Raw genomic sequence first — 22,401 nt, forward strand, 5'->3', positions numbered from 1 at the left:
GAGTAAACGGCGGGGTCTATGATCTTATGTGAGACCCTTCCTGGCTATGCCATGCTGATGAGTCCTTACAAGGACGAAACAGCTGTCCATGGCTGCCACTCCACGGGTAATAGGCTGTGCGCATGCGTACAGGTCTTGGCCGGGCCGCGGAGATGTGTCGTGTGACCATTGCATTAGTGGTTTATTTTTACAACTTATCAGTTTTATAAGAACGTCGAGACTGAGAACGTATGATACCCGGGGGGGGGGGGGGCACTCAAAAAAGTTTTATACGGGGAGGCTCCGCCCCAAGCTTTTACCCCTTACCCTTTTATATACCATTTTGACAGAAATTGTACCCCTTTCGTATACCAAAAAGAAAAAAGGTACTTTCATATACCTAAAAGACATGGCATAGACTTAGAACAGGACGTTTTCTTGTCATTTTCATGCAGCGCTTACTAAATTAAAATAATACAGCCATAAAGTGCGTCTGTTCGAAATATTTTAATTAAAGGCCCTTTTAAAAATCTAAATGACGGATTTTCATACCCTTTCATATACCAAAACTTGTGAAATCCCTACCCTTTTATATACCTGAAGCCTGAAAAAGGTACCCCTTTCGGGCGGAGCCTCCCCGTATAGCACATTATATGGAGTACCCCCCCCCCCGGGGGGTACGAGAAAGTTCCGACATGGCTGAAACTTTAGTATGTAAGCTCTAAATTAATGATAAACACGCGGCCGGCAGAAAGAACACTCGCAGGTTACACATGATGGACGTATAAATCAACATTTGTTGGTCCTGTTGGATTGGAGATGATCGCGGGCGCCTCGGTTGGATCGCCATTTACAAGCACCGATTCATTTTGAAATTTCGAATTCATCGCTCCCTTCAGATCGGCCCGGTCGTAAATCACCGCATCACGGGGCACTTAGAAATATCAAAACTATATTAGTTTTGTGTCAACAGATGTCAACAGCAATTATTTACATTACAATCGCGAAGATTACTTTCTTGGGAACAAATCGGGTGACCATTCTTTATAAAAGTGAAACCTCCCTAAACGAGACCAAATAAGGAGAATATATAATTCAGTTTAAATTGAAATCATTATTAAATTTCAGCTAAGTCGACCACTAATTTACAACACTACTTAAAAATTCCTTATTTTCTGATTGTTATAACATATTCAAACGTTCTTCTAATTCTTGCGTGAAATGTATTAATTTGACCTCAGTTTTAGTGAATAGAAAGGTCGATCCTTTCACGGTCTTTTACGGTCATCTTTTTACCCCCAAACAATCTACATGAAGCCCAAAAAAAGACCTTACGGGTAACGGCTTTTTTAATTATGACTTATTGCGTATAATATTCTTCAATAAAATTGTTATGTCAGTATTAATTTCATTCGCTACGTGAATTCTTACAAACGTGCGTATCAGTGATGCACTTTTGTCAAAATTAAATAGCAAGCGTAAAATCAACGTACGTACTCCACTTAGATGAAAATCCATTTTTTCTTTCCCCGACTGAACCATAGTTAGCTACTAACTATGACTGAACAGATCGCCATCCGTTACGGCAGGAAAAAAAAAAAACAATAGGATTCCTGATGGATTAGTTCAATTGTGTTTTGATATACAGATTTTTATTGTCGATTATCCGTCTCAATTAAAGACATTAGCATAATTGAAAATATTCTGATACCACTGGGATTGCATGCATAATCATATCTTTCATCTGCGGACTCTGTGTCTCCACAAAACATATAAAGATAACACTCATAGTTTTCACTCAACACAACACTGCCGGATCGCGTGTGTGGATGTGAAGCGACCAACATGGCTCCCCAAATCGTGCTGATCTCTGGTTGTTCTAGCGGCATAGGACTCGCTACAGCGGTGTTTCTCGCCAAAGATGACGAGAAACGCTTCAAGGTTTACGCCACCATGAGAAATCTGGCGAAGAAAGGACAACTGGAGGAAGAAGGAAAGGAATATCTTGGAGACACATTGATTATCAAGCAGATGGACGTGTGTAGTGATGAATCAGTCGAGAAAGCTGTGAAAGAAGTGCTGGACACTGAAGGAAGAATTGATGTGCTGTGTAAGTACATTGTGGTACTTAAGAGAATTAATCTGACTTCCACTTTGAATAGATATTTATTTTATTTCTTGTTATAATTTTTGATAGCAAAATCTTAATTTTGCTCTATAGAACGCATATTTAACCCGACCTTTTTGGATCACTAAATTAAAGGATTTTTTTTGCCCGTAAACGTTTTACACAATTGTATCAAATATCTTCCAGTCTTTTCTATTATTGAGCTCTCTCTCAGCTGGTGGTTTATAATGATCTATTTTTAAATAGTGTCACGCGGGATTAAAAAAAGAAGCTTCATTAATAAAACCGCCCATGCCTAACCAGGGTCAACCAGGGTGACTAAGCTATTGTACCAGCTAAGTTCAGTGTTTTGCGTAGTACGTGGCAAAGAAATCGCACTGCCCTACTTATGGACAGATTGAAAGATTTTCTGATTTTTCTTTTGATTATGCATGTTGTCATATCAGACCTTTTAAAAGCCTTGGAGACAATTGTCACCTGAGTGAACGAACCAGTGACACGGAAAGAATGTCAATAATGACTGATTAAGAGGTTTGTTGGAATAACAATGAAAGAAACAGCGTGAAAGATTACGGGAAAATTATCATATTCAAGAGTCTTCTCTAGAAGTCGCGGAGAAAAAAAGAAGTCGATGTCCCTTCCAGGCCACCGTATCTCTATATCCTGACCCCGCAGTATCAATCATGAGTCAGAATTCTCTAACTGTTCAGGACGAACCATTTTTTTTTTCCTGAAGAGGGGTATGAAAATTTTACTCTGCATTTCTTTTTTAATTTATGCACTTCTGCAAACATTTTATGCGAACATTTGCAACATTTTTTTCATACATACCGTGTTTGCAAGCAGGTTTGTTTTGTCTTTTTTGGCCAAACAAACATTTTTTAATATTTTTGATACCCCCCCCCCCCTACAGAAAAATAGTGGTCCGTCCCTTATGTCTAAGGTTGAAGCCCTATCCTGACTCATCCCAAATTGTCTCTTTGTTACCATTATTCATTTAATATTAAGACGTGTTGGGGGGGGGGGGGGGGGGGTGATGTAGCAGACAGTCTAAACGTGAATGTCGAAGATTTTGTGACATGTCGGCTACCGAAAAGGCAGAGATATTCCCCCCTTCTCGCGCCTTTCGCGTTTCCCAAACGCGCGCTCAATAACTGCACAGGCACCTGCTACGCAGGCTACATCATCCTTTGGCATCTCAATTTTTTGCGACAGACGACTAGGGACTAGTGAGGGGTGAAGCCCAGAATGTGACCATTCAAATGAAAGCTGTCGAGCAGTACTTTAAGGGGTACTGTTTATTTCTAAATAATTTGAGACTGTCAGAATTAAATTTAATCATGCTCCTTCGGTAAGCGGCTTCTGGTCGCCTGAACATTTATTATGGCTATAATAATATTCACATCTTCTCTTTATTTCACCAGTTAACAACGCCGGTGTGGGCGGACTGTTCACCGTACTGGAGTGTACACCAATCGCCCTAGCCAAGGAGCTGTTCGAGGTGAACTACTTTGGTACCCTGCGGTTAATCCAAGCTGTATTGCCAAGCATGAAAGCAAAGCAAAAGGGGCACATCATCAACAACAGCAGCCTACTTGGTGTTTATGGTGTGCCTTTCAATGAACTTTACTGTTCAACAAAGTTCGCCATGGAAGGACTGACCGAAGCTTTAGCACCAACTCTGCTTCATTTTAATATCAGGTATAGTGTGCATAATTTTATAATCTTATTAAAAATTCGTTGTTCATGGACTGTCCTAGCGTTTACCGTCAGAGGGGGGAAAGGCGAAGTAGACCTCGTCCCCAGGGTCTTCTCGACCGTTTCAAAAAATGGGGAGCGAGAAAGCTGGCACTGGGGACGAGGTTGGGAGGCGACAGTCTGGAAACTTAGCTACCGGTCTTCTTTTTTCTTTGCAGATGTTCGATACTGGAGCCAGGTCCCGTGGCGACAACGGCGTTTGAAAACAGCAAGAGCTGGTTAACGAAATTCAATATATTAGAGGCTGACAAAAAGAGTCAAGAACTGCTTGAAACTTTTTCAGGTGTGATGTAAACAGGTTTTTGGTCGGGGCAATGCAATCACGTTTTATAAACCGGAAGGAAAATTAAACTTCCAATTCTGGGTTGAGCTCGCTGGCTGCGGAAAGTCTGGATCTGTTTCAGGCGCTGTTACAGCGAACAAAATCTTCGGAGACGACTAGAACAGTAGACAGAACTTGGGTCTAACGTGGACTTTAATCTGTGGCCACTTTACAATGCAATTCTATTTGTGGTTACGGCTTACTAAACTGAAAACTAGTAGAAATATTTGCTACGTTGGCTTTTATATTCTTCAATTCTTCCTATATTTTCTTTCCCCACACAGGAAGAATGCTTTCCTTTTTCACAAGAACGATGCAAACTACATATGAGGTTGCAGAAGTCGTGAAAAGCATCATACTCAGCGACAAGCCAAACCTTCGTTTTCAAACAAATACCAAGCACAAAGCTGCAGAGTTGGAGGCAAAACTTGCTGATCCAACAGGAAATGCTTCAATTGAAATAGTCAAGAAAACATTCCTTGATCCAGAATAACTTTTTGAACATGCAGAGCGATTTTAAATTTCAGTAATTAAAAACATTCTGTTTCATTTGTTCATGTAAAGAAATGTATTTCAAGAGAGTCGGCTAGCCCGTTGTTGTAAGTTCTAATCAGAGTTGGGTGGAATATGCGAAATAAATCTGTCATGATCAATGACAAAAGAGAATAAGAGAGGACAAATCTATCGAGAGAGGCTTGTAGTCAGATGCCTTTCTGCAAGACGCGCTCAAGTCGCTTGAATGATTTCCCGCGAAAAAGTCTTCTGTGATTCTACCCGGAAGAGGCAGTTCCACAGAGATGCCTTTAGTGTCTTTGATTGGCTGTTTACCCGCTATGCGGAATTTCGCGCGAGAGTAGTAGTCAATGATATAATAGCGAAGCGCGCTACGTCTTAAAATAGAAGATAACCCCCCCGGGGAAGGGGGGTACTCGAAAAAAGTTTTGTAGTGGGAGGCTCCGCCGGGAGATTCAACCCCTTACCCTTTTATATACTATTTTGAAAGAAGAGGTACACCTTTTGTATACCTACACTACATCACATTTACCTAAAACGGGAAGTTTTCTTGTCATTTTTATGTAGCGCTTAATAAATTAAGACGATACAGCCAAAAGTTGCGTCTGATCGAAATATTTAATGTAAAGTCCTTTTAAAATATCATTATGGCAGATTTCTCTACCCTTTCATATACCTAAATTTGTGAAATCCCTACCCTTTAATATACCTGGAGCCTGAAAAAGGTACCCCTTTGGGCGGAGCCTCCCCGTATAGGCCATTATAGGGAGTAACCCCCCCCCCCCGGGAGATAACCCCACGAGGCTCAGAAAACAACAGAGTGTTCCGAGGGAAATACAAGGAATCTAGGCGAAGTTTTCGTTTTATGAAAGCGTTTAAGGAACACCGGCTGTTTTAGAAAGTGTTTTAGGAAAATCGTCCGCCATTTCGGTTTAGAATTTTCATGGAGAAATTGAACTCGGGAGTTATTAAAGAGAGACATTGCTTGCGTGTTTATAATATTTCTAGCTCGTGCGCGTTCCCCAGCCCTACGTTTCGAGGGCCCGACCGTACGGAAAAACTGAGATAATAATGAAAATATGCTAGGCTAAAAAATTCTTAATCCGGGAAACGGAAAATTTTGCGCCATGATACCTCTTCTCAACCCCCAAATCTGACTGAAAAAAGCTCTCTGTCAATTTCTCCCCAAAATTGGACTAAATAATCTTGAAAACATGTATTTTGAGTACTTTTGATCATATCCGGGAGACTTGGTGCATGGTGACCCGTACGGGAGACAAGGAGATTTGGCCTGTATTCTGGAGACTCCCGGATAATCCGGGAGAGTTTGCATAGATATAATAATTATTACAGTGTAGGTGCGTTTACACGGCAGAGAAATTTGGGTACGGACCCGTCACAAAAACGGTCGAGACCTGGAAACTTCTGCAGTCAAATCAAAACGTAGCCATAGGTGCCTATGGCCCCGTGTAAACACCTGGATCGGTTCCAAACGGTTCCGTATAAACAGAAGCCGATCCGATCCCGTTTAAACGTAGCCTTAGTGTGGAGGGGGACAGGGGGGCGGGAGCGGAAAAAGGGGCGGGAAGCGGGATTCTTAAGGTGGCGGGAACCGGAGAAAACAAGTGAAATTCGTAACATTTCATTATATTTCGCAGAGACATGGAACAAACAGGAGAGAAAAGCACGGTAAGGCGGGAGAAAGGGACGGGAAGCGGGAGTAAAAGGTACGGGAGGCGGGAGGTTCAGACCTCCCTGTCCCCCCCCCCCCCCTTAGTCGTCTCCGGAATTAGGTTGTGCCGTGGGATACCTAGCATATGCAAGCTCTTTGGTATTACAATAGTCAATGGAAATTTCGACCGAAAACGGGATATTGTTCCTTTAATTGCAGGCAGGCCTTTAAATTCATTCCATTCCAATAATTTAAGCCCACCGGCTTTAAAGGAAATTGCACTTCTGCGCTGGCGGATCTATGAGAGAGGTCCGTGCCTTTTCAATAATAAAGGAGAGAGAGAGACTGGGATCGAGGTATTTTATCTTGTCACGAAAGTCACGCAAGTCACACGTGGGTGAAAACATGGCTCCCCAAATCATTCTGATCTCCGGATGTTCTAGCGGTATAGGACTCGCTACAGCGGTGTTTCTCGCTAAAGATGACGAGAAACGCTTCAAGGTTTACGCCACCATGAGAAATCTGGCGAAGAAAGGACAACTGGAGGAAGAAGGAAAGGAATATCTTGGTGACACATTGATTATCAAGCAGATGGACGTGTGTAGTGATGAATCAGTCGAGAAAGCTGTGAAAGAAGTACTGGACACAGAAGGAAGAATTGATGTGCTGTGTGAGTATCTAAAACATACAAATTATAACCTTGTTACCACGTTTTACACGATCAATCACTCTGTATATGAAATATTCCCGGATTATTCCAATGTTGTACTCATTGTGGGTCGCTCGATTTGTGTTTCAAAGACCCACTTTAGGTCTAGCCGAGCTATAAAAACAACTCAGGTTTTACCAAGAGAAATCGGTATAATTTGTTGCAAGTTCCTTGTATTTATTTCCACTGTGACCATCCAACAAGCTTTTATTTGGAACCGTCGTGATCGCACGATAATTAATTAATATCTGTTAATATGCACATCCAATGAATAATTATAAAATGGTAACGAAATACAGTCAAAGCTCCCGTAAGCGACCAGAGCTGGTCGTTTGCAATAAAAAGCTTTTGTAATCGACTACACGCTGAAGCAGCAGATGCTGGTCGCTTACTAAGGCTCAGGAAAAGGTTCCTTCTTAATCTCTAAGGCTTAACAAAGGTGGTCACGGTCACAAATATGGGCGCTTTTTATTTCAGAGTTGTTAGCAACCTCGTTCCCAGGGGCGGGAAGAGACAGACCTTGGTAACAAGATTGAGTATTAAGCTCCCCAGTCAGGCTTTATATGTGATCAAAGTTTGAATACTGTTACACATGTTTTTAGAGTAGAATGGGATTTTGTATAATGTGGGGGAAAGCAAGGGTCTTAAGTGATTATTTCTAAGGCTGGTGCTGTGGGTTTATTTATGAAAGTTTACAGTATCCAATCTACAAACTTCTTTTTTTCAGTTAACAACGCTGGTGTTCCTCTTATGTCAATATTTGACTGTGTTTCAATGGACTTGGCGAAGGACACATTTGACATCAACTTCTTTGGTACTCTTCGATTAATAAAGGCTGTGCTGCCCGGGATGAAAGCGAGGCAAAGTGGACACATCATAAATAACAGCAGTGCCTTTGGGGTTGTTGGGACTCCATTCTTTGAGGTCTACTGCGCGTCCAAGTTCGCTGTCGAGGGGCTAACAGAATCTTTGGTTCCCACACTTCGGCAATTTAACATAAGGTAACATAGCTTTGACCAAGCACTGATGCTCGAATGTCAACTTTTCCAAATTCGCCGTTTATTTGCCTTCATCCACAGGTACCCCAAGCTCTATGGGAGAAATAGACCGTGTGACCTTTGTTGTCTTTGTTCAGCGTTGTGCGAGTGTTGTAATTTGAGTGACACGGCGACCGTTGCGTAACATCAAAATTATAAGGATTTGTATGGGAAGAAACGATTCCTATTTCAGTTCAAAAATGCGAATGAATTTTCAAAAAAAATCCCTGCCTGAACTTCTCTGTCTGTTGACCTGTCTCCAGTGATTTAGCGCGATTCCAACTAAAATTCAATGAAATCGCCCTAAGTCACTCCAAAAACCACATAGGCGAAAAGTCAACAGACAGAGGAGGTCAGGTAGGAATCTTTTTATTGAAAATTCGTTCGCATTTTTGAACTGAAGTAGGAATCGTTTTTCCCCATACAAATCGTTAAGTGTCGTAAATTGCAATGGCCTACTCTATGAATAACTATTGAAATTCGTTCGGGTTAAGGTTTGCTCTGTTTTCCGTTTATTGAACTTTGTGAAATTTTTACTTCTCCAAACTCTGTCAACGTGTTTTGACCAATCGGAATACAGATTGTGTCTTCTTTATTAGCTCCTTCAGTTGCAATGACCTTACGTCTCCGTTTTGCACGCTTACACTCGAAAGGCTATAAGCTAGTTCTTGATTGGATTATGTCGCTAAGCGTTTTTTGACTCTGTGTTTCGCTTTCCGGCAGTCGCTAAGTGCTATAGGAAGCACCCTCTTTCTATTTTTGTCACTCATTTTTATCATAGTCTCCTATTTATATACAAATTCCTTATTTTCGTCTTTCATAAACAGATGCACTCTGCTCGAACCAGGCCCCGTGAGCTCAGCCGTCGGGGAATGCAACACCGAGAGGACTAAGGATATTGACTTGAACGCCGCTGACCAGAAGACACGTGACTTATGGCAGAGAATGCTGGGGAGAATTGGTGGAGCTTTTGAAGGAAAAGTATTGGCACCAATGGCGATTGCTGAGGCTGTAAAGGAAATAATTCTTAGCGAGAAGCCTGAGTTCCGTTATCAAACAAATAAAACATTTTACGCAGATGAAATTACTGCTAAACTTGGTGATGTAACTGGATTTAAATCAGTGGATCTCATCGCCAAACAGTTTTGTGAAGAAAAGTAGTAAGACACTTGAGAAGTTTCAGACGCTTTAAACACCTCTAGTCATTATTAATAAAACGGTCAGACACTAAAGGTCACCGCTCTATTCAAATACCGTAATGATTTGATTAAGCGCCCTCCTTCCAATAAGCGCCCCCCTTCCAAATAAGCGCCCCCCTTCGAATGTGTTTTTGTTAATAAGTGCCCCTATTCCAATAAGCGCCCCCATTCTTATAAGCGCCCCCATTCTTATATGCGCCCCTATTCTTAAAAACGCCCCTATTGTGGCTAACTGACCCTACTGAAGTCGTCGACGTCGAAAAGATACCGTACATGCATATATTTACTGCTAAAATGAACAATTCTTGTAAAAGTAACTGAACTTTCAACAATTTGTTACAGTTACAGTTTCTGTTATTGTTAGTTATTTTTATATGTATTAAAGTTTTGTTTTGAACATTTGTTTGTTTCGCAAAAAAATTAAATAAGCGCCCTGTACCGAATAAGCGCCCTGTCTCGAATAAGCGCCCTCTCTTAAGTATATCATGAAAACGCATTAGAAGAAGAGAATTTGAATATTCTCTTGATAAGATGATAAGAGCTATTTATGCGAGAAAATTAAGACGCGGCTAAAATAAAATGCGAATGAGAGCCACACACGAGGGATTTTGTACCATTTATACTATTGATTATACCATTTATACATCGTAGTCAATAACTCGATAGTTTTTCTGTTCAATTTTCAAATTCGATGTTTCTTTTTTTCACGGTTGACTAAAAGCTTCACACGAATCAAATAATTTTATAGGAATTTTAGACACCTTGCCGCATCTGGCAACGCCCTGTCAATGAGTTTGTGTGAACAAACGTCTTTTCATATCACTTGAAATAGAGCTTTTGGCTATATAGAGCTAATGTAATAGATTAGTAGTTTGTATAGGATACAAAGAAAGGAATGTTAGTATGACGTCACTCAATTGAAGATGATAGATGTGCGAGTTCAACAGTGACCTTTAATTGCCGTGCACTTGGCCGGTTATCATGGCTCCCCAAATCGTGCTGATCTCTGGTTGTTCTAGCGGCATGGGACTCGCTACAGCGGTGTTTCTCGCTAAAGATGACGAAAAACGCTTCAAGGTTTACTCCACCATGAGAAATCTGGCGAAGAAAGGACAACTGGAGGAAGAAGGAAAGGAATATCTTGGAGATACATTGATTATCAAGCAGATGGACGTGTGTAGTGATGAATCAGTCGAGAAAGCTGTGAAAGAAGTGCTGGACACTGAAGGAAGAATTGATGTGTTGTGTAACTATTTTTTATAGCCTGCCAAAACTATTAGCCTGTGTACAGCCGTCCCGCTCCGCTCAAAAAAATTGAGCGCTGCGGGACGGCTGTTCACAGGCTACAAAACTATTGGACATGCATCCCTAAGCACAGGGCTTTCTCATTAGTCAAGTAGTACAATACACTCCACGACAGTCGCTGATGCCATTAAGAGATTTTTCTCGATGTTATCTACGACTACGATTGTTTTAACACGATATTGAAATCTGTAGTGTTTTAATAGCTAGCAGTGGGTATATAACAAGTAATAAGTATTGTACACATCGGTTTTAAGATTCCGTGAGTAGTAACTATACCTTAAGGTACGCGTTTCGTGAAATGAGCCATGGAAACAATACGCATATTTTTAGCTTGAATTTTCACCTGAAAAAAGTATACTGTAGTTCTTTTTTTAGTTCATATATCAATTATCATTTATAAACACCTGAGCAGTAGGAAAATCGAAATATTGGAACTTGTGTGTGTTAAACTGACATGAAATAGAACAGAATAGACCGCTATGGTTGTTTTTCCTTGGCTTAATCATTATTCTCAAAAATTTAAATGTAAATCCTACAAAGCTTTCTTTTCACATATTCTAGACATAAAAACATTAATCTCTTTACAAATTTTTGGTTTCGATTCGGTGCTTTCAATCAGAAAGTAAGCATTTTGTGATGTTAGGAATGTACGTGCCTCTCAATCTTTCATCACAAAATCCGTTATTTTTTTAATTCAATTCGAACGTGATTATTCTTCCGGCTGAAATAGGGCGTGATATCTGTTCTTTGAACTGAAAACGAAAAAAGGTTTGATTTTGTAAAAATAAAAATAAAATATAAATGTAAAAAAAAGTAAAAGTGTAAAAGCTTTTCTTTTTTAACATTTTTTTTTCATCTGTGCTTTAAAGTGAAAACGAAAAATGTTAATGGTACACCGAAGTTTTGATTTATAACACATGGAAAGATTTTGTCGGACGACATTTTCTTTCTTTCTTTCAGTCAATAACGCTGGCGTAGCCTTGTACTCCGCAGTAGAGCATACCCCTATCAGTATTGCACAGGAAATGTTTAACGTGAATTTCTTTGGCTACTCTGAGGTTAATCAAGGCAGTGCTACCGAGCATGAAAGCGAGGCAAAGTGGTCACATCATCAACAACAATTCTGTTGCAGGGATTGTGGGTATACCATTTTTTGACATTTACTCAGCGTCAAAGTTTGCTATTGAGGGGTTGAGCGAATCCTTGGCTCCACGTCTACGACAGTTTGACATCAGGTGAAGATGATTTTATAAGTAGCTAAGAAAATTATTAGAGTCGATTGCGCATTCTTGCGTTCTAATAGAGAAAGAGGGTCTGAATGGAGTTTAGTGATTAGTGTTATTTGCCATATATTTTTTAGTGTTTGCTGTTAAATTGGCCAATATTTTAATGCTTACTGTTTCCGGAGAAAATACTGTTAAGTGTTTAAAGGGTTTTTGTGAAAAACTCATAGTCTTTAGCATTGTAAATTCTTACCTGCTCTTCGAAAATCGGTAATGAAATTACTCATGAACTTTGAGCCTGGGTGTGTGTTCTCCTCGGAAATCTTCGGTAGTCTACGGTCATTTTTGGTAGTTTACGGAAATTTTCTGCAGTCTTCGGGAATCTTCGGTCGTATTCGAAGATTTTCCGAAATGATCGGGAATCGTCGGAAAATGGCCGAAAACTTCTTGAAAAACTATATTCCGCTTGCTCTCGCACTTCCCGGTGATCACCGCTCTGTGCTTCGCCTCGCTGAAGCACCGTCCGTGCTGCAGGCTATTAAAAAAATCGCGGAGGAAAGAAGAATCGGCGATTTTTTGTTGTCTTTGACATACCTCGGTTTGATATTAATTCGTGGGTCAGAAGGCAGAAAGTCGCCACTTCTTATTTATCACAGTGTCAACTCTCTACAGTAAATACAACTGAATGGCATGTTTGTTTCTCTGTCTTTCTTCAATAGGTATACAATACTAGAAACAGGTCCAGTGGAGACCCCGATCCTTCAAACTGCGGAAGACTGGGGCAAAGCTATAGACCATGAAACCGCTGATCAGAAAACGACGAGACTGAAGGAGAGGCGGGTAAACACTACAACAGTTGGTTACCAAGAACATGATAAAATCGAGCGAACTAGCAGCCATTGTCAAAGACGCCATTTTAGACCAGAACACCAACTTTCGTCGCTACACAAGCAATGGTTTTCATTTTGATGAAATTGCCGCCAAACTGAAAGATCCAGCCACTAATGAACCGATAGATCGGATGGAGAAACAATACTTTGAAGAACAAAAGAACGAAAAGTAAATGATCACCCCTTCTATCCCAATATCAAAATATGGCTTCTTCTAATGGACTGTCATACATATATTTTATTGATAGTTACAAGAATCTGTTGATACAGATTTTTGATTAGTGATCGGCACCTCTCTGTTTGGCATGCGAATTAAATTCAGCTTCTGTAACATTTGCGCCAAAGGCGGGCAGAAATTTCTACCGTAATATGTTTGTAAAATTTCATTAAAGTCTTCATGTTGTATCCAAAAGTAGTTGTTAGCAGTTTTCTTCTTTACTGAGACCGTTTAATGTTGTAAGGGAAGGTACGTTTTTTCTTGTGGGGGGGGGGGGGGGGGGGGAGGAAGGGTACTCGGGATTTTAAGTGACGGGATGATCAAAGGATTCTTTTGGGTTTGAAATTTTCAATTCCGGGATTTTTTGGGGTAGGAAAATTTGGCAAGTATTTTTTGGGTGGCTTGATTTAAGTAGGGATTTGTTTGGTATTAAAAACAATCTTAAGATTCGTGGTAGTGCCCTGGCCGCATAGTTATGCGAATTAAGTACAAACACTGAGCGTGTTTCTAATGTTTTTTTTTGTGTTATATCTTCAGATCATTCCCCCTTTCTGAAAAATTTAATGGGTCAGAAATTCGGCATGGGAGTTTTTGGGGGTCGATTTTTGGTCCGGGGATTTTTGTGTTTTGTTTAAAGCCATATGGATATTTTTGGGTCTTGATTTTTGCCCTCATTCGATCATCCCCGTCACTTAAAATCCCGAGTACCCCTGGGGGGGGAGGGCTCGGGAATTTTATTTGGTATTTATTCCAAAAAAGGGTTCGCCCTCTCCTGCATTTTTCAAAAACTCCTGACCCCCCTCATCCATCTTTAGGTGACTAACAAAAGTGTACAACCCTCCCCTCACTACGACATGGTACATGTGTGTTCCATGCTGTAGAAACTTCGGAACATCTCGCTTGTGTACAACGGCAAAATGTTTGATCAGGATATGTCTCGATATTGAATGTGAAACACGAAAATGCGAACATGAACAATTAGTGTGAGATATTTACATTTTATAGGGTAGAACGCAGAAATAAATGAAACAGTAGATCAGGCAGCGGATAGTCAACAGCAAAAAGCTGAAGAAACGATTCCTTAGTCTAGTACGTCTCGATACAGACGGAATCGGACACGAGTCCTGCGCCCGGGGGGGGGGTACTCCCTATAATGGCCTATACGGGGAGGCTCCGCCCGAAAGGGGTACCTTTTTCAGGCTTCAGGTATATAAAAGGGTAGGAATTTCACGAGTTTAAGTATATGAAAGGGTATGGAAATCTGTCATTTGGCTATTTAAAAGGGCCTTTAATTAAAATATTTCGAACAGACGCAATTTATGGCTGTATTATTTTAATTTATTAAGCGCTACATAAAAATGACAAGAAAACATCCTATTTTAAGTCCACGCCACGGTCTCTTAGGTATATGAAAGGGGTACCTTTTTTCAGTTAAAGGTATACGAAAGGGGTACAATTTCTGTCAAAAATGGTATATAAAAGGGTAAGGGGTTTGAACTTGGGGCGGAGCCTCCCCGTATAAAACTTTTTTGAGTACCCCCCCCCCCCCCGGGGTCCTGCGAGAAAACTTTGTCATGGCATAATATGCATGTAGAAATGTATCCTAGTATCTATAATAAAACTCCAAATGAAATCAAAGTAGGTGAAAGGAAAAACTTAATCTGTTAACACAAAAAATTTCGTTACACAAATTCTGGAAAAGATGTGTACGTGTAACTTAGGCTTATATAGATTGTGCTAGCATAATTTTTGGCATAATTGGAGCTAAAAAGCATAATTTGTGAAACGAGCACTGCCACGGCATAATTAGCAATTTTTAGCACTTTTTGGAGCATAAATTCATAAAATGTAGTAAATATGGTGTACTTTCTACAGAAATAAATGAAATTTAGGTAGTTTGTTCTTGCAATGCGTGTTTTAGCTATACAATTGTGATTGTTAAGTCGTTGGAGGCATTTTACAAACGGTTTAGAGATGCGAGCAGCTAATTTGGACAGCTGACGGCCGTGATAAACTGCCATAAACACAAATAAATTTACAACAACAGTTTATTTAAAAAACATCATAATTTAGTGTCGTTATTGCGCACCTCTATGTATAGAATCTACGTCATTTTGTGAGCATAATTTCGGAAATCAGAAGCATAATTTGGGAATTCTGGCATAATTTTTGCATAATTTGGCAAAATTTTGAGCACTGCTAGTAGCATAATATGCCACTTTTAGGAGCACAATCTATAAAAGCCTACGTGTAACCCTCTCCTTGAATTTCTTTAAATAGCTCACAGAGGTATGGCCCTCCCCTTTTCGCTATTGTCGCCACATGTAAGTCCAAACAATGAACATAATTGTCTGCAGCCTTATCCCTCGGGGGGAGAAATAATGTTAATCATTGAAACTTTGAGAAGGTTGTTGATTTGCTCAAAATGAAAAGAAAATACGCGAACTTTCTGCTTCGCCGCTCGCACAAGAGTTGTCACGTAACAAACATTAATGCCAGTGACTCGGCAAAAATTAGCTTCGCAACAGAACAGTGACATTCCATTGTTGTGCATTGATCAGGGATAATGACTTCTAAAATCGTGCTCATCTCTGGTTGCTCTAGCGGCATAGGACTCGCTACAGCGGTGTTTCTCGCTCAAGATGACGAGAAACGCTTCAAGGTTTACGCCACCATGAGAAATCTGGCGAAGAAAGGACAACTGGAGGAAGAAGGAAGGGAATATCTTGGAGACACATTGATTATCAAGCAGATGGACGTGTGTAGTGATGAATCAGTCGAGAAAGCTGTGAAAGAAGTACTGGACACTGAAGGACGAATTGATGTGTTGTGTGAGTATATTTAAAATGTAAATATTTTCACATCAGACTAGCCCAAGTTCCTTGAGAGCAGTGAATATTAAATGGCGTTTCGTAAAAGCCAATTAAAACATAAGAGTTTGTATGAGAATGTAACGATCGTATACAGGAGTTCGAAACGTGGAAAAGAAATTCAATGAGAACGATATAGCTCTTCTTGTGTTTCCGTTGCGTTTGGGCCCGTTTCAAAGCAATTCCAGTGAGTTTCGGTCTCATTGTTTTGATCTCCTTGTTATCATCCCTCATCAATGGTCTGCTAGCCGGGCTACAGGAATAAGGGCGGATCAAAGCAGTGAAACTAAAACTCACTGGAAATGCTTTGAAACGCCACGAAAACACAAGTAACACACAGAAGAGAAGAAGTAAGCCGTTTTTTATCGAATTTCTTTTCCTCGTTTCGAATTTTTGTGTACAATCGTGAGATTCTCATACCAACTCTTATGTATAGACGTCTGTCTAGGCGTTACGTAATGCCATTAAAGGTTTTCGGCCCCCAAGGAGCTTGGGCTACATCCAGTTTACTTATAGATGTAAGCACCTAAATCCACGCGGTCCACGCGGGAAAGGCGAAACATGGAAACTCGAGTCTTATAAAATCAGTCCACAAACGCGCGCGTTGGCTATGAGTTATGACTCTGCTTAGTCATCCTATTTTGCCCAAGGCAACTCTCGGTAAACGTGCCTTTCTCTTTGCCGCACCCAAGGTATGGAATGAACTAAAAAAAAGTTTTGCTGCGTAACTCTCAAAATAATCATCAATAAGTGTTCAATAGCGTTCTCGGAGTGCTTTATAAGCTGTATTAAAAGACGTTTCGGGGAAACCCCTTCATCAGTGTGGATATGATGTCTAAGGAACGCTTGAGCAGTTCGAGAACACTATTGAACACTTATTTCTTCTTATTTCTTAAAAGTTTAAGACTCACTCGATCAAAAGAGCATTTTTCTCATAATTGTAATATTTTGTCCATAGATTATATTATTTTTTAACTTTAAGTAATTCGGTTTTCTCTTCTTTTATCGTTTCATTATATTTAACATGTATATATGTATATTAATTTTAATTATCATTATAATTTATTATATATTATAAAATTATATTTATTTATTTTTATGACGCATTTCAATATATGTATATAGATATTTGCGCCTTATTTAACAAATAAAGAAGCCTAAGCCATGTTTTATACTGTCATAAAACACGACGGGCAATTGAGAGAAATGTAGAAAACTGGAAACTCGAGAAATGTAGAAAACATTCGCCTGCGGCTCATGTTTTCTACATTTCCCTCGTGTTCTCAATTGCCCGTCGTGTTTTATGACAGAATAAAACATGGCTTAGGCTTCTTTATTTGCTTTATGATATAGATTTTAGACACCGCGAGTGAAAAGTTTAATTAAAAATATGTACAACAAGAGCGAGTAAACGAAGACGAAAAGCAGAAAATAATTTACGGGAAGACCACAAAACTGACACAATTTCATTCAGTGTTCGACGTAAAATAAGGCTAAGCATTTCAGATAAGTTTGTTACCTTTCAATCTCGATCTTGTCTTTTTGAACTTCAATAACTGACTTCACCGACTCTGAGTGCAATTTCGTCTCAGCATAATTTAGTAGTCTCGATGACATCCAATCCCTTGCTTCGTTCGACTTAAAAACGCGTATAATTTCCAGAAAAGCTATTGCTTCGGATCTTCCCGTAAACCTTAATTGCTGTCACAATCAAGTTCCAGTATGAAAAGACGATTTAAGACGAGATTGTCGAAGAAAATCTTCGAAAGAAAACTCTCTCGCTCGCTTTTCTCAGCTTTCCTTGCGAGTTTCATTCAACTCAAGCGGTGAACACCGCGCCACAATTTTTCCCGCCTCACTTCGTTTACATCAAAATGAAATGTCCAGTGGATTTATACTTAAAAAAGGAATTTAAAAAAACAATTATTCCATTCGCCCTTGCTGGATACGAGTGGTTATAGCCAACGAATGAAAAGTCAAAGACGCGCGAAGCACTCGAGGAAAGCTGACGAAAAACAATAAAACATGATTTTTCTATGTTTTATTTATGGGTTAGAGATGTTGTGTGTTTTTTTTTGATATTTGGGGTTTTTGGTTTTTTTTTTTTTGTTTTTTATTTTAAAAAAATAAAATTTTTTTTTTTTTAACTCTGATAAAACATAGGTTTTTAGCCAATCAGAGCGCGCGTAGACTCCTATCTATATTATAAAAGTTTTTAAAAATGCATTAATATTAATACATTATGATCTACTGTTTTATTAAAAACTACTGCTCTTCCTCCTATTCTGACGATATACAATTTTTGTTTTTCAGTTAACAATGCTGGCATAACCTTGTTCTCAGCAGTAGAGTGTACCCCTATGAGTGAGGTTCAAAAAATGTTTGACGTGAATTTCTTTGGCTCTCTACGGTTAATCAAGGCTGTGATACCGAGCATGAAAGCGAGGCACAGTGGCCATATAATCATCAACAGTTCTGTTGTAGGATTTCTTGCTTTACCTTTAATGGATGTTTACTGTGCATCAAAGTTTGCTATTGAGGGGCTAAGTGAATCTTTGGCTCCACTTCTACGCCAGTTTGACATCAGGTAAAGTAATAATATGACAATCAGTTAACTAATGTTTTGATTGTCATGCACTCAGTCAAGGTCAAGTTGATTACGCATACTAACATTCTGACAGAGAAGCGAGAAGCATAGCATAAGCGTGCGAGGCGTGCGCGCGGGGGGAAGAGGTAGGGTGGTTTTGGGCGTTCAGGGGGGGGGGGGGGGCAGCCAACCAGCACCGAAATTTTCGGGCAAACTATTGGAATTCGGGTAACAAGCCTGTTTAACTGGAGCCTTCATCTCCCATACTAACCCTTGGAGTCAACCCTTTCCCGTATTAATTTATTTTTAGAACTAATCTCCCGGGGTCTCGCGCGGGAGATTTCGCACCTCTGTCAATCTTTTGTCGCATTCCGCTGTGGCTACGCAAGCTGTGATATCTAAAACAATAGCGAAACGAGAAGGAAAGATTGCAGAATGTTGTTCCTTGTCGTCCTCTAAATTCAGTATTTCTTCGAAGGAAGACATCAAGTAATGCTATGACTAAAAAACTGCGGAGTTTTGTACAGGTCTGTCAAAAAAGTAAGAACAATTATTCGAATCGAAAGGCGCCGAGACCGATCTCGCAACTGCGAAATTACGAATATATTTTGAAAAGAGGATGGATAGGCGCAACAGATCGGTCAATATTATTTGCCGTATAATTTTTCCGATAAGAAGGCAGCTTGATAAAAGGTTGATCGATTCTAATCGTTGTTGTGAACAATAAATTTTACTGGGTTGTAAACATTCACACTAAACGAACGTATCAATGGTATAAATTTATAAACAAGGTACGCACTTTGGCCTGTACCAACACATTGCAAATCAAATTCTACAAGACATTCAAAACTCTGAGTGACAATAAAATTCAGACAAGCGCTAGCTTGTGAACCCTTCGTGGCGAAGACACAAACATTAGAATAAAAATCTAAACAGCCGTTCCGGCTAAACGACCCATTCGGCTTTAGATAGTACAGGCATAGAGTTCTCTTTGGAAACATACAAAGCGAAAGAAATGTACGGGGATTAAAATAAGCGGATCACACGTTCTCTAACCGAAGAAAGATGTGACATTCAGGCCGTTGGCCTGTACGCGTATATTTTTAAAATTGTAAGATGCGCAATATCTCACCTCTGCAACAGCGACTCAACGATCTCTGCCATAATTCCAGTTGCAACTTTAGAAGAAACAAACACATCATTTTCCTGAGGTTTTATTCGAAGCATGATGATCTTATATTGGCTGGATCTTGGAGCATACGGATAGTCAAAATGTGCATCGAAGTCATCACGTTTGTAGTGTTCGTCGCCGTATCAAAGAACACGCGTTTTCAAGGACAAAAAAGTGGTTTATTAATTAACTTTTAACCGTTATTCATTCACGAGTAAACCAGGCTCTCTCGGCTGTAAAATCAGGAAAGAAGCAAAATTATAAAGGAAAACGGACAGGGAATGTGTGTACGACATTGGCCGCCATTATTTTTTTTTTTTACATCGTCGCCCTAGCTACGCTGCATGTGGTCTGACCCACAGGAGCAATGTTTTCGCGGGAAATGTGTTTCTAAAAATAAAAATATACGGGAAAGGGTTGACTCAAGGGTACAGTACGTATGGAGGCTCCAGTTGATGGGCTCCTGGATAAAGCTAATGCTTATGACCCAGATGTTAAGTTCCAAGCGCTAGCTCAAAACTTTCATTGAAATGTTTTAAGCCATTTATCCTTGAATGTTTCATACGCCTTTGCAAAAACAATGCAAATTGGCTCCCCCAAAATACTTAAATTTTCACTGAACTAGAGTGGATAAACAAAATACTTCCGAAGAAAAAGGAAACAGTGCATTGACATCTTCGGGTAACACCACAAAATTAATTAAAAAACTATCATTTCCTTTAAGCAAGCAGGAAAGGACAAGGTTTGTACACAAATACATGTATCTCAATGCACGTTTTGTTGTCCATTTTATATGCTTCTTTATTCGGCTTTCAAAGCATGTCATTTTTTTTTTCGGGCAATAAGGTCTCCGCCCCGCCCCCCCCCCCCCCCCACCCAGGTCCAAAGGTGCCCATTCGCCTATACAGAGAAGGCGGGATGTTAAGATGGAAGTCTGAACGATAGAAGAATCTACGAAAACGAAAACGGAAACCATCTCCAGATAGCTAAGGCTATCACTTAAAAATCTTACGGATTTCCTAGTTATATCGAGTCCATAAGACTGAATATAAAAAGCGGAAAGAGACAATTCATTATTTACCAGTGTTTGTCTGTCTTGTTTCAATAGATATACAATACTTGAACCAGGTCCCGTAGATACCCCGATCTTTGAAACTGCAGACGACTGGGCCAAAGAAGCCATGGACCACTCAACCGCTGACCAGAAAACACAGGAATTAATGAAGCGAGGGGGAGACGTAATAGAACAGTTAATTAAAACTCTTTCACAGAAATCGAGCGAATTAGCAGCCATTGTGAAAGAGATAATTCTGGGCCAAAACACCAACTTCCGCTGTTACACAAACGTGAAATTTCTTCCTGACGAGCTTGCCGCCAAACTGAAAGATCCCTTCAATAATAAATATATTGAAATGATGGGAAAACGATATTTTGAAGAAAAGAAAGAAGACAATTAAAAGACGAACCTGTTCACCCCAATACAAAATCTCCTTGCTGATTGTTATATCATTTATTCCTTCCAATGACGGAAGACACTGTGCTTTATTTGATGTTCTTCAGTATTACATGATTATTATTGTACTAAGTTTCGCTTTAATTTAGTTATACGCTTTTGAAATACTGTATTTACTTCTTATAGTCATGCAAATAAAGCTTGTTGTTGTTGTTGTTGTTGTTGTTGTTGTTGTCGTTGTTGTTGTCAGTTTATTCGCGGAACCTGACTGCTTGACTTGCCTGACTTGTGCATTGACTTGTAAGGAGAAAGTAGTTTTTGATTTCTGGTTGCAAATAAACTTCTTTTGTGTTTGTCACGAGTAAATGGTATACAGTCAACTCTCTCTTAACGGACACCGCTATAAGACGGACACCCCTGTAAGACGGACACCTGCCGTTGGTCCCGTCCCTGCCGTTTTTCAGTCATTTTACTGTAACTAACTCCCTATAAGACGGACACCTCTCTAAGACGGACAGTTGCGGCCGGTCCCGACGGTGTCCGTCTTAGAGAGAGTTGACTGTATGCTGTACAAAGTTTTTGTTGGAAAAAAAAAACTTTGAAAAAAAAAATACAAAATCTCCTTACTGATTGTCATGTTACATAAATTGTTCTTCTTAATGAACACAGTTTGCATGATTTTTTTTTGTTCTCGGCACCTGAGTGCTTGTCTTACGTATTGACTTGTAAGGAGAAAGTATCTTTTGATCACTGGTGGCAATTAAAGTTATTTTGTCATGGTCACGAGTAGCTGCCTTATTGTATACAAAGTTTGTTGAATATTGAGTTTTATTATATTTAGGAAAATACGTCTGTCAGGAAGTCATCTTTCATTGTTTACAAATGTTTTCAATGCTTGAATGGGTGAGGACAACTGGAAAAAGAAGGAAAGAAATATCTTGAAGATACATTAGAGCTATTTATACGAGAAAAAATAAGACGCGGCGAAAATAAGACGCGAATTAGAGCCATTTACCGACGGGATTTTGTATCATTTCAGTCATTTATACATCTCAGACAAGAAGTCTATAGTTTTTCGGTTAAATTTTTTGCTTTCTTCGCGGTTGACTAGAAGTTTCAAACGAATCAGAGGGCAAATAATTTTATATGAACCCTTAGATACTGTGCGACATTTAACAACGCCATGTCACTTCCAGACTGAGCTTGTTATCTTTAAGGTAATTCACGTGAAATAGAACTGCTCATAGATTATCAACCAAACTTTTAACTTAAGGAACCTTAAGTTTTGAAAAAAAAAAGGGAGGGGGGGGGGGGGGGGGGTAACCGTATTCGTTTAGGAGCAGGAAGATCGTGCTTGTATATACCACA

At 39.7% G+C, this 22,401-nt stretch overlaps 2 protein-coding genes and 1 pseudogene across 3 annotated transcripts; all 3 read left to right on the forward strand.

The window, feature by feature from the left end:
• Window positions 1–1,693: 1,693 nt before the first annotated feature.
• On the forward strand, window positions 1,694–4,856 carry LOC144637872 (retinol dehydrogenase 8-like). The gene is made up of 4 exons (XM_078496965.1): window positions 1,694–2,089; window positions 3,532–3,808; window positions 4,024–4,148; window positions 4,472–4,856. Exons 1-4 carry the CDS (start codon window positions 1,825–1,827, stop codon window positions 4,678–4,680), a joined length of 876 nt encoding a protein of 291 aa, XP_078353091.1. The 5' UTR covers window positions 1,694–1,824; the 3' UTR covers window positions 4,681–4,856.
• A 1,894-nt stretch (window positions 4,857–6,750) lies between these two features.
• On the forward strand, window positions 6,751–9,350 carry LOC144637873 (retinol dehydrogenase 8-like). The gene is made up of 3 exons (XM_078496966.1): window positions 6,751–7,042; window positions 7,809–8,082; window positions 8,946–9,350. Exons 1-3 carry the CDS (start codon window positions 6,778–6,780, stop codon window positions 9,277–9,279), a joined length of 873 nt encoding a protein of 290 aa, XP_078353092.1. The 5' UTR covers window positions 6,751–6,777; the 3' UTR covers window positions 9,280–9,350.
• A 948-nt stretch (window positions 9,351–10,298) lies between these two features.
• Window positions 10,299–21,245, forward strand: LOC144639060 (uncharacterized; annotated as a pseudogene). The gene is made up of 6 exons (XR_013568057.1): window positions 10,299–10,563; window positions 11,583–11,857; window positions 12,565–12,906; window positions 15,514–15,783; window positions 18,136–18,409; window positions 20,689–21,245. The product of XR_013568057.1 is annotated as an uncharacterized LOC144639060 (transcript).
• The last annotated feature ends 1,156 nt before the right edge of the window (window positions 21,246–22,401 follow it).

Source organism: Oculina patagonica, chromosome 14 (genome assembly GCF_052425735.1).
Source record: "Oculina patagonica isolate OP01 chromosome 14, crgOcupat, whole genome shotgun sequence".
Lineage (NCBI taxonomy): Eukaryota > Metazoa > Cnidaria > Anthozoa > Scleractinia > Oculinidae > Oculina > Oculina patagonica.